This window comes from Trichosurus vulpecula, chromosome 1, assembly GCF_011100635.1.
Source record: "Trichosurus vulpecula isolate mTriVul1 chromosome 1, mTriVul1.pri, whole genome shotgun sequence".
In the NCBI taxonomy this organism is placed as follows: Eukaryota; Metazoa; Chordata; class Mammalia; order Diprotodontia; family Phalangeridae; genus Trichosurus; species Trichosurus vulpecula.
Genome location: NC_050573.1, coordinates 549,782,124 through 549,795,192, shown reverse-complemented (window position 1 = coordinate 549,795,192; position 13,069 = coordinate 549,782,124). Strand labels below are relative to the sequence as shown.

At 36.3% G+C, this 13,069-nt stretch overlaps 1 protein-coding gene across 1 annotated transcript in view; it reads left to right on the top strand.

Annotated features, from left to right (window-relative positions):
• LOC118841655 (ATP-binding cassette sub-family A member 3-like) overlaps window positions 1-13,069 on the top strand; it is a 253,568-nt gene that overhangs the window by 8,653 nt on the left and 231,846 nt on the right. The window contains exons 2-5 of the mRNA XM_036749234.1: window positions 2,882-3,141; window positions 6,716-6,832; window positions 7,496-7,613; window positions 10,586-10,759. Coding sequence (XP_036605129.1) covers window positions 2,882-3,141; window positions 6,716-6,832; window positions 7,496-7,613; window positions 10,586-10,759 — 669 coding nt within the window. The remainder of the gene's footprint in view (window positions 1-2,881; window positions 3,142-6,715; window positions 6,833-7,495; window positions 7,614-10,585; window positions 10,760-13,069) is intronic.

Below are 13,069 nucleotides of genomic sequence, written 5' to 3'. Positions count from 1 at the left end.
TGCTGAAACAAAGAAGGTGCTTTTCTAGAGATGGAGAAACTATTAACTATATGGATAGAAGACCAGACTCAGAAGAATATTCCTTTAAACTTAATGATAATTCAACTCAAGGCTTGAAGTCTCTTTGAAGACTTAAAGGTAAAGGGAAGTTTCCCCTGAAGGAACACAGGTATTTATAGTAAGCAGTGATTGGTTTACATGATTTAAAAATCATGCAGGATTTCATAATCAGGAGAGGCTGCTGGCACAGATATTGAAACAGCAAAGAAGTTCCCAGAGTTGTTGGAAAACATAATAGATGGTAGCAAATCTTAAATGTAGATGAAATTGGCCTATTTCATTTTAAAAAATGCCATCTTAAACCTAAATCTCAGTGGAAGAATAAACTATGCTAGGGTATAAAGCTTTGGAAAATGGTTACTCTTCTACTTGGAGTGATTACATCTGCAACTTGTAAACTGAAACCTCTTCTTATGCAAAACTCAAAATCCTCAAGCATTGAAAAGAGACAGCAAGGCAACATCACATTATTTTGCTAAACCTAGACATGGATAACACTTATCTTTGAATAAGTTGAAGAAGTTGAGAAGTTTTGTAATGATAATGGCATTCCTTTCAAGATTCTGCTTATTCTGGATAATAAGGTAGGTCATCCTCCCCATCTGGATGATTTTAATGAAAATGTAGAAGTGATCTACCTTTCTCTTAACACTACCTCATTATTGCAACCTGCTATCAGTGACTGATTGTGAATTTCAAGGCCTGTTATTTGGCAATTGCAGCTTTGGATGCACATAAGGACTTGACGTTGAGAGGTTTCTGGAAGTCTTATAACATTTACCTTGTAATCCAGAATACTATTAAGGCATGGGAAGATGTAACAGAAACATGTATGAAGAATTTGGAAAAAAGTGTGCCTGAAGTTTGTTCCCTATTTTCATGGATTTGACAAAGATGAAAAGTTCAAAGAGGTGAGTAATGAGACTAAAATTAGTACAAGAATTGGAGCTAGAAGTACATGAGAATGATGAGGAGGAGTCGATTGAGTCTCATGGAGAAGAACTGCCAAATGAGGATCTGATTGAGTTGCTAGCTTTGTAAGACTGCAGAAGAAGAAAAGGATCCTTCAAAAACCAAGGTCAAACCAAAAAGGTTTACGATGAACCAGTTGGCAGAATCATTTCATCTTTTGAGTGAATGTTTTCTTTTATTGAAAAGATGTATCCAAATATTTTAAGATTTTTTAAAGTTCAAAAACTATTTGAGAATAATATTGCTTGCTGTTGTTAGATATGTGAGGAAAAGAGAGCCACTGTCCAAACATCTCTCAATAGCTTCATTAAAAGAGTTGTGCAGCCAACCACCAGTGATAAAGCCTAGATGCAGTGGGTAGGGAAAGGGTAACATATTACATTTCTATGTTCACTTTACTGTAGAGTCACTGTGCATACTTTATCATTAACTTTGCCTTTCATTTTATAATTCTGTTTGTCATGCTATAGTATTTAATATGTCTGCATTTCAGTACATAGAGATCAAAGAAAGAAGAAAAGTACCCATATGTACAAAAATATTTATGGCATCTCCTTTTGTAATGTCAAAGAACTAGAAACTGATTGAAAAAATAATAGTATATGAATTTAATGGAATATTATAATGCTATATGAAATGAGTAAAGAGATGGTTTCAAGAAAGCCTGGGAAAACTTGTATGAACTGATGCAAATTGAAGTGACTAGAACCAGGAGAGTAATTTATAGAGTTACAACAATATTGTAAAGGTAAACAACTTTGAAAACTCAATCACTTTGGTCAATGCAAAATCAGCCAGGATTCCAGAGGACTGATGATAAAGTGAGCTACCGAGCTCCTGACAGATTCTATAAACTCAGGATATAGAGTATGACACACATTTTTGGATAAGACCGATACTAAAATACACACACACACACACACACACACACACACACACACACCATACATATTTGTTAGAAGGGTTTTCTTTTTTTTTGTTTGTTTTTCATTTTGGGGGTGTAGAGGTGGAAGATTAAATTAATTCCTCTTAAGTGAAAGAAAAAGTTTAAAAAAATGAAAGACAGTCATTTCCAGTGCTAAACCTTATCACCATCATTGTTGTGAAGGACTTTTTCGATTCCTATCTTGATTTTTATGTACTAGACTTATCAGGAATTTCTTTGGATATTCATTTCTCTCTCACTCTGCCACCTCCCCACCCCAGACCTTCTCTCCCAACTAGCAGATTCAGTATATCACTTAAGGTTTCACTCCTTGGAGTAAAGACTTTGCAATAAGAATTGTGACTTTGGAGATGACTTTTATGTCTCAGTTGTTTTTTGCTCTATGTCTGAAAAGTACCATTACAGGAGGTGCTTTTCAACTTATTGTGCTATACATTTTTAGTATAGTGAAGAGGATGCTGGACCTTGGCATCAGAAAATATTCTCTTGGGGCAGGTAGGTGGTACAGTGAATAGAGCACCAGCCCTGGAGTCAGGAGGACCTGAATTCAAATCCAACCTCAGACACTTGACATGTACTAGCTGTGTGACCACTTAACCCCAGTTGCCTTGCCTTTCTCCCTCCAAGAAAGGAAGGAAGGAAGGAAGGAAGAAAAGAAGGAAGGAAGGAAGAAAGAAGATAAAGAAAAAAAGAAAGAAAATGTTAATCTTTTAAATTAACTTTTTCTGGGAAGTTGGATTCCTCTCTTAATCTCTCTGAGCCTGTTTCATTGTCTATAAAATGGGAATACCTCACAAGGTTGTTATAAGCATTATATGAGCTAAAGTATATGAAAAGTTTGTAAGTTACAAAATGTTACATAGATCAAGGTTTTGCTAATATTTATTCTCTTTCCTTATTCAGGGTATTTTGCTGAAGGGTTCCTAACTGTACAACATGCTGTTGATAGAGCCATAATGCGATACCATGCAAGAAATGCTGCAACAGACCTGTTTAATACCACCTCTGTTTTTATAAAGAGGTTTCCATTCCCAGCTACCTCCATTGATCATTTCCCTACTGTTCTCACCCTTTTTTTACCCTTGACAATTTTATTTGTTTTCTCCCTAATCATCCTCAGCATGATCCGTTTTGTTGTGTGGGAAAAGGAAAATAGATTGAAGGTAAATCTACATGTATTTGGTAGAAGTGCTGTGGGGTGATAGAAAAAGAATCTGAGATTTGCAGGGGTCGTTAGAGGCCATCTAATCTAACCTATACATAACCAAGAATCCCTTCTATATAGCATCCCCAACAAATGGTCATATACCCTCTGCTCAAGGACCTACAGTGAGTTGAAACATATTACTACCTCAGGCATACCTTTTTATTTTGGGATAGCTATAATTTTTAGGAAACTGTCATCAAAATAGCTAACATCTGCCTCTGAAACTTCCACTCATTGCTGCTACTTTTGTTCTCGGGACCAAGTAAAGCAAATGTAATCACCTTTCTACATAACAGCCCTTCAGATATTTGAAGACCATTTTATCCTCCTTCAATCTTCTCTCATCCAAGTTAAATGTTCCCAGTTCTTTCAATTCCTTCTCTTTCATCTCTCATTTTCTTTGGTTCTTTCATCATCCTGGTTACCCTTTTCTGATCATGCTTCCGATTTTCTGTGTCTTTCCTAAAATGTGATCCGGAACTGAATACAGTATTTTAAATGCGGACTCAACATAAAATATATTATCACTATATCCACCTCATTCCAGACGCTTTGCCCTTTTAATGCAGCTTTGCGAAGCATTAGCTTTTTTGGCTGCTATCTCATACTTTTAACTCATGTTTAGTTGCTATCTCCCCAAAAAAACTCCCTCAAAACTTCAGTTCTTTTTCACAGGAAAAGCCATCTCCTCTCTCTCCTTCACTTTTTTGAAGTTAATTATGTTGAATGCAATTATGGAATATCATATTTAACTCCATTGAATTTGTTTGATTTAGCTATTATTCTAGGCCTAAGAACTTCTCTTGATTTTGTCACCTACAGTATTAGCTGTCTTTGCGTTACCTGCAAATTTGACGTTCCATGTCATCTATCCTGTCATCGTAGTAAGTCTTTGATAAAAATGTTGAACCACACAGAGCCAAAGGTAGATTCCTTTTCAGCTAGTGACCTTTTTCCAGTCTGAGATTGACCCATTAAAATGATTAGGTCTGATTATTGCATTACAAATCTACTTAAATCTCAACCATAAGGATAGATTAAAGAGACTGAGAAAGAAAGAATTTCATCAAGAATAGTTCATACCTTACAAACCTTATTTTGCTTTTTGACAGAATAACTAAAAATAGAACAGAGATATGTAATATTTGTATGATGCTTAAATCTAACTGTTCTATATCTATTGCATTTCCCTGATTTACTTCAGTTTTTCTGTCCTAAAAGGAAATGAGATTAGTCAAGACTGACCCATTCTTCATAGAGCTGTGCTGGCTTTTAGTGGTCACTGTTCCCTTTTAATAATGTGTTCATAAATTTGCCAGGCATCAAAGGCCAATGTAGCAAAATACCACTTTCTTCTTTATTTAATTGAGACAGAATTTGCCTTTTGCTAGTTTTGTGATACCTCTCCTATTCTCTAGGATCTTTCACAATCACTGACAACATTACTAGCAATTATATCTGCCAGTGATTTTTTAGTGGTCTGCGAAATAGTTCTTCCACACTTTGATTTAAAATCAATAAAGACAGTTCACTTCTACCAGACTTTATTTCCAAGACTTGTCCTTGGTTCTCATTTCCCTTCTAATTTTTATTGTTCTACTTTTCCCAATTTAAAGATCACTCTCATTGGGAGAGAAAAGAGAAAGAAATAAGTACTTTACAAATAGCTCATTATTAACATACCATCCGCCCCAAGTTGAGACTCTCTCTCTTCTTGGAAAGTCTTATCTCCCCAAGCCAGTTTTCATCCATTTTCAACATTTACTTTGTGGCCATCTTGTTCTTTTTCTTTTCTTTTTTTTTGAGGGGGTAAGGCAGGACAATTGGGGTTAAGTGACTTGCCCAAGGTCACACAGCTAGTACACGTGTCATGTGTCTGAGGCAGGATTTGAACTCAGGTCCTCCTGACTCTGGGACTGGTACTCTACTCACTGCACTGCCTAGCTGCCCATCTTGTTCTTTTATGCTTCTTCTAAATGCTTCTAAATCCCTATTACCTAATGACTTTGCATTTTGGAACTCTGAACTCATTCCTATACCAAAAGATTTTGAAGCTACAGGTCTATGATTAGTGTTTAGGGCATTTCCATTTGTCCCATAAAGAATTAAAGAAGGAGTGAAGTCAGCAATTCTTTCTTCCAGGCAAGAAGTTGCTTAAGAAAGCCGTTACATGATTCCATTTCACCTACTGACTTACTCCAAAGCATTAACCTAATTTATACAAATGGACCAAAATGGATATGTAATATCTAAACCTTTAAAAAATATAAGTGTTTTCAATTTTTATCGCTTCTTGGGTTATTTTTTTCTAAAATATATTATCACACAAATTAATGAACAAATCCACATTTACTTAATTCATGGCATTATTGTTTTGTATAATTATATGACTCATAGCCTTTGTTTTTCTCAACTGTAGAGTTTGATTTTTTTTCAGTCTGTTCTCCTGTGATGGTCTTTTTAAAAAGAAAAAAAAATATTTATTTTTAACATTCATTTTTTAAAATTTTGAGTTCCAAATTCTCTCCTTTCCTTTGTCCCCTCCCCTACCCATTGAGAAGGCAAGCCATATGATATCAGTTATTCACATGAAATCACGCAAAACATTTCCATATTAGCTATGTTGCAAAAATAGAGCAAGAAAAATAAAGTGAAAAAAGTATACTTCAATTTGCCCTCAGAGTTTATCAGTTCTCTCTTTAGAGGTGAATAGCATTTCATCACCAGTCCTTCAGAATTATCTTGGATCATTGTATTGCTCAGAATAGCTAAGTCATAGTTGATCATTATTACAGTATTGCTGCTACTGTATACAGTGTTCTCCTGGTTCTGTTCATTTCACTCTGCATCAATTCAGCCTGGGTCTTCCCAGGTGTTTCTGAAACCATTTCCCTCATCATTTTTTTTATAGCAGGATAGTATTCCATTGTGATAGTCTTTTAAACCTTTGATTACGTTAGCAAAAAAAGTATGCAAAGAACTAAAAACTATTATGTAACCATTATATAATTATATTAGCATAACCTCAAATAATTGACATAACCTAAAAGCTACAGAATTATCACACCTGGATATATTGAAAATGTTATGGCCTCATGAGTATGCAGTATAACATGCCTTTCTCAGGTCCCATTCAAAAACAAGTAGTATCCTTTTCATTCCACCTATTGACCATGTACATTGTTTCAATATACTGATCAACCAATACTAATGTTTGTTACATTTGAAACATGAGCTACTTCTATTAGTAATGATTTCTGAGGTATATTTATGGGTCAGGAAAATCACTTTTTAATCTCAATATAAAATTCCCTTTCTACTTGTATCTTGGTTTTAGTATGTTTTACTGATCAGTGATTGGAGTAATATTGGGCACCACAGAACAGACATCACAGATTTTCTGAGACTCCAATGGAAGAGTTAAAGAAAAAGTACCTTCAATGCAGTCCTTGACAGATTATTAAACAGCTTTCTCTCTAAGTCGAAATATGCTAGGTCACATACCTTTTGATTTTTTTGGCTTTTAACAGGAGTACCTCCGCATAATGGGAATTAGCAATCTGTTGCTCTGGAGTTCCTATTTCTTCATATATTTTGTGTTTCTTCTTTTTACCATCACTTTTCTGACTGTGGTATTGACTAACAAGGCAAGTGTTTAAGTGTTTTGTATTTGTTTGTTGTTGTTTCAATTTCATTGGGTAAGAGAATGGAGGTCATACTTTATTGTTGAGGGGGAGATATTATACCATTAAAGAGGACATGAAGCACATTGATGTAGCATCAAATAATATGTATCATCAAGGTGGTGGGTAGTGTAACTGAGGGCCTTTCCCTGCAAAATAACAGAAGAAAAGAGGATCCTGAAGGGTTAGAAACATAGAAGCTCCACAATCCCTCCCCACCGACACCAAGGGAATGCAGTTGAGAGGGTTAATAGCACACTGGAATAAAAGAATGAGGTCACTGCCTGTTGGGAAAAGAACCTAATATTGGTAGGTGGTGCCAAGGTTATTAAGTTAAATGAAAGGCAATTACTGATGATTCTGTTGTGGAAGCCATGAGGTTGATCATATGTGCTCCAGGGAAATATTCGATAGATTTTTAGGGCTGAAGAAGATTGCCCTTCCTGTAAGTGTGAGTCATTCAGTTACATTCCCCTTTACTGTATTTCAGACAATGGATAGCTGATGAATTGTTTTGGTGATATTATAGTATTTAAAGATCTATTTTCTGGTCCCATTTTACCTTGTCTTCTCATAAGCCACACTTATTTATATAACTGAATTGACTTACTGAATGTTTTATGGTAGATTGTATACCTGCCAATAATCCACCACAGTGAAGGATCTTTGGTGTTTTTCTTTTTGATGTGCTCTGCCATTGTTTCCATATTCTTCAGCTTCATGATCAGCACATTCTTCAGCACTGGTGAGTCCAGAAGCCCATCTATTTCAATTTTCCAGTAAAATATAAGCTCGTAGAGGGCAGGGACTATTTCTTTTTTTGTTTGTATCTACCACTGCCTTACTCAAGGGAGGTGCTAAATAAATGCTTGTTATATTGAGATTTTGTAAAGAAACTCTAGACATATGTCTAGATGTCTGCATGCAGTAGGGAGGCAGCCAGTAGATAAGGAGAAATAGAAGATAAATGAGAAAGTGGGGATGATAGGAAATCTGTTGGAAAAGTTGGAGTAGAAAGAATGGGGTCACTTGTTTATGTGGAGAGGTTAACCTTAGCAAGGAGTAGGGCCATCTATTCATATGAGACAGGGATGAAAGAGGAAATAGTAACAGGAAGTATGTGGTGATATGAGATGAAGAGAGGGAAGGAGAAGGAGCTCCCAGTGGATGCTGTCAGTTATGTTTTTTTTCAGTAAATTATGAAGAAAGGTTGTCAGCTGAAAGGATGGGGGAAAGGGTGCTATGAGAAGTAAAAAAAAAAGTTTAAAAGATCTGCTGTAGAGAATGAGGTAGTGAGTTAATTATGGAGGTATAAGAAGATTGCATAGCAATGGTGGCAGACCAGTTAAGGAGATATAACAAAATTGTGGTGGACCCGGTCAGGACAGTTGCATGATTTTCATTACCTTTTTTTAGCAGCACATGTAGCACATGATTAGGAGTGAAGGCAGTAGATGGTGGGGTGATACAAGACTGAGGCTTACAGTACACAACTTGGCAATATGATAAAGGGTCAAGGAACTCAATAAGAGGTCAAGGAAATTAGAGTTGAACTTTTTCACCATGGGGTCAGGATGGGTAAAGGAGGAGAGTGCAGGACTGATGGCCTGGGAGGGAATTGAGGGGTGTAGGGATTGGAGGTCACAGTGAAGAACAGTGTAGTGTTAGAAGGCAGAGGGAGATGTAGACTGTCAATAGATTGTTCTCAGATAAGGATATTTCAAAGTTCATAAATATGTAAGTTGTATATTTGTGAGTGATGGCAAGATCAAGGTTGTCAGCATCTTTGTGGGTGCCTGAGGTGGTGTGGACCAATAGGTCATATAAAATGTATGATGGAATTATACCATTTGTTTTGCATAGTGCCCCCAGAGTGTTTAGACATTAATGAAAGTGGTATTAGAAGATCTGGCCCAGGAGATGGTTGTCTGCCTTGACAATGTCATCATCTACTCCTAGAACCCATATGGAGCCATAATAATAATAGTATTTATATAAGTTCCTTATGATTAGCCAAGAACTTTCCAAATAGGATCTCATTTATCATCCCAAGAACCCTGAGAAGTAGGTGCTATTGTTGTCCCCATTTTACATGTGAGGAAACCAAGGCTGAGAGAGGTTAAATGCTTTGCTTGGTCTTCCTCACTCCAGTTCCAACACTCAATCTACTGTATCACTCAGATGCCTAATCAGGATAGCGTAAGAATATGGAATTCCAGAAGTACATAATAGTTTTTCAGGGAAGCTATATAGATAAGGCAAAGTGGAGGTTGTATTCTACCTAGGACAAAGTAATTTACTCCAGCCCTTCCTAAAAGGATTCAAGACCCCACAGCTATGCTCCCAGGACTTCAACACAAGAATGTGGCCAGGTCCTTCCAATCAGCTGAGGAGAATGCTGAAAAAAAAAACTATGTGTAGAGTAGAACATCTCACCTTGTCGATTCCCATACTAGCTCATCCTCCTCTACCACCCTCCTACCTTCACCCTTAATAAATGTATGTGTCTAATTAGCATGCTGGAAAACATTGACAGAACCCCAAACTCCTCTTTTCTTAATCGCCTCATCCCTTTCTGTGATCCCAGAGTCCCGGTATAGTAAAGAATGGTAGTAAAAAAAAGCCATCCAACATCTGTATAAGTACATTTTTCACTTGCCGTATTTATCATCCTCTACCTGCAGGTGAAAAAATAAATAAATACACTACTTGTGTTCCCAAGAACTACAGTTTCTGACCAGAATTTTTGTTTTCTGAGATTGTTTTTTTGGACTGGCCTTGTGATTTCCCTATTCTAGCATACTTCCAGTGAGGAAATTCCCTCTAGGAGTGGAGACTGGCATCTAACTCTAGATTTATAATCTTAAAGAATTGCCCCAGACACTGGAAGGAAAAGGGACCTGCTGAGGGTCACATAGCCTGGAAATGTCAAAAGAAGGACTTGGAGATAATAAATAGTACTGTTATATTCTGTCCTGTAAGGTTTACCTCTAGAGTAGTATACTCAATTCTGCATGCCTCAGATTTAGAAAGAACATTGAAGAGCCAGTATTTGTCCTTGCAGAAAGCTGAAAAGACTTGAAAGAGTCCTATACAGGGATGCTTAAAGAAACTAGGGATACTTAGTTTGAAAAAAAGAAACTTGGAGGAGAAAGGGATAGTTATTTTAAAGTATTTTAAGGACTTTCGTGTAGAATAGAGAAACTGCTCACATCGGATAGAGTAGATAGACTTGGTTATTTTTAGCCCCAGAAGACAGATCTAAGATGGATATTGTAAATATAAAAACCTTAAAAACTTTTTAGAAATATCCAAAACCCAAATGAATGACCACTTTTCCAAATTTTGTAATTGGGGATTTCTATCCTGGTACCCCTTATATCCTTCTAGTTCTATGAGTCCAACATTTGTTTACACATAATGTTGCACTTTAAGAATTTCTCTTACTATTCAGATTTTAATTACTAAGTAGCCATTCAAAAGAAAATTTCCATAAGCATAATTATTTATCCTTGTTTAAGTTGTAAAAGGCCATAATCTTCTGATACAGAAGAGCAATTCTCAGAAGAAAGTTTCTTTCAGTTTTATAAGTGAAGCATTTGATAGCTGCACAAACACTTTGATTATAAAATTGCCTTATTGGGTCAGAAAAGGGGGTTTGTACTCTGTTATTGCATATTGTTTAACGACTTCTGTTTTCCCTTTCCAAATTTCTAGCCAGTACAGCTGCTGCTGTAGGAGGTTTCCTCTACTTTATTACCTACCTCCCATATCTTTTCATCCGTTCTTATTATGGTGTGATGACTCTCAATAAGAAGCTGTTTTCCTGTCTTCTTTCAAATGTTGCAATACTCTTGGGGATTCAGGTTCTAATTGTCTCTGAAGTTGAAGGTAAGTATTCTCCACCATGACCAGCCCTGCCCTCTCCCCAAACATGGCCCAAAGTCTTCAAGGATGGGATTACTTTTTTTGTCTTTGTATTCCCAGTTTAAGAGACAATGTGGTCCAGTAGATCTCAGAGTCAGGAGACTAGGTCCTGTCTCTGACACATCTTGGCAAGTCATTTAAATTCTCTGCACCCTCTTAGACTATAAGTTGCTAACCTGCATTGGTAGAGAGTTTCCTTACCTAAGGTTCCCTACATTACCAAAATCACAGCTCTAGACAAAATAAAGTTCCACTATAGCCCAGTGCCTTGCAAATTGTGGATGTTTAATAAATGCTTAAATTGAATTGAATCCCTTTAGAGTTCTCTCTAGGTAGAATTGGGGTCATAACAATGACATCCTGTGGTTTTAAATAATAATAATGATGATAATTACATCACTTACATGCTTCAAGGTTTATGAACTTATATAGAAGATCAAGTTCCTGGCTTTTCAGTGCAAACATTTTGCATTATTTAGAGAAATTGCTTTTAATTGGTACAAAACAGAAGGTTTTATGGTAATTACATTTGCGTTCAGTATATCATTTCCAAGGGGAACCTGCTCTTCAAAGGGTTTCATGGTCGACATGAGGAGAAGATAGATGTTTGCCAGTAAGAGATAGTCTTTCAAGGACTTGAGCCTATGGTGAAGTGTGGTAAATTAGATACTGATTGGAAATTTATTATCTTAGATCTAGATTTTTGGATTATGTCTTTTAAAGAGAGGACTGTGGTGCGGTGGAAAGAGTGCTGGGCTTGGAATCAGGAAGCTAATTTTTTTCCCGACTTTTTAGTCTTACTGGCTACATGACCCTGGGAAAATCACTTAACATCTATGTGCCTCAATTTCCTCATCTGAAAATTTGGGAACATCATATCATCTATCATTAAAGGTTATTATGAGGAAAGTACTTTGTAAACTTTAAAATACTATATAAATTTGTGAGCTATCATTATTAAAATACAGTAATCATAGACTCTTTGCTAGGGATGGAATAAACCTAATAAGTACTGGTTTGCTCATATTTTCCTGTAATTTTATGAATCTATTCAAAGTGAGCTTTCAAACAAAATTAAAGGATTTTAAAAACATAATAAAATGTAAGAAATACAAATTCACATATAAAAAAACTGTCCGAGAAAGCAGATCAAGGAAAGATAATCCAAGAATTATGGAACTGTCTGAAATCATGACCAAAAAATAAGCTTGGATACCATGATCTGAAACATCACAAATGAAAGTTACCCAGATTTCTTAGAATGAGAGGGCAAAGTAAAAATAAAAGGAATTCACTGACCACTTCTTGAAAGAAACTCCAAAATGAAAACCCTCAAAAGCCAAAAGAAATATAGAAATGTACACACAGATTTGTTTAGCTGAAAGAGACTATGTCAGAATGAATTGTTTATATGTAATAGAGAAATAAATACCTATCTTTTCATAACACTAATATCTTCAAGGATCATGGAGAGGTAAATAATAAAGACAGGGTCTGGAGGTAGTTTTGTCCTGTTTTCATGGTTTTAGAAGACAGAAAATGGAAGGTTAAGGCACTATATTGAGGAGGAAAAGAGGAAATCACAAATAATAGGGGTGCATAAGATGAAGAGTATTCAAACATAAAAGAAGGTGGAAACAAGCATCTCATGGACCTCATTTTCATCTGAACTGAACAAAGAATGGTTGAATGCAATCATACACAAATATTACTGCAAAGAAATACCTTAGACTCCAAAGAGAACTGAAGAATGAGGAGGGGGGAAGACAGAAAGAGGAATTTAAGAAGGAGGACAGGATAGGTAAGGGAATAGTCCTAATCAAAACAAATTCCAATGTTTTAAAGAAGACAGTAAAAAGAGTATTAAATGAAAATGGAGGAAAGTACATTCTCCCACCCCTCCTCCCCCAGTGTACTTCTGTATTCCATTCTGGTCAAAGATGATGACTTTAGAGCTGGAAGGGTCCTCAGAGGCCATCTAGCCAAATCTCACATTTTACAGAGGGAGAAACTGAGGCATTGGAAGTTTCAAAGACTTTCAAAATCATACAAGGCATAAATCATGGGATCATTAACTTAGAGCCAAAGGGACCTCAGGGGCCATCCAGTGCAACCTCCATATTTCCAGGTGAGGAAACTGAGGCCCAGGGAGGCTGTGACTTTCCCAAGGTCACAAAAGTGGTTATCAGGGGTGCGATTCTGAACCTAGGACCTCTGACTCCAGAGCAGAAAAGTTCATGGATTCTTTTAAAGGAAAGCTTAAAATAGCAGAGA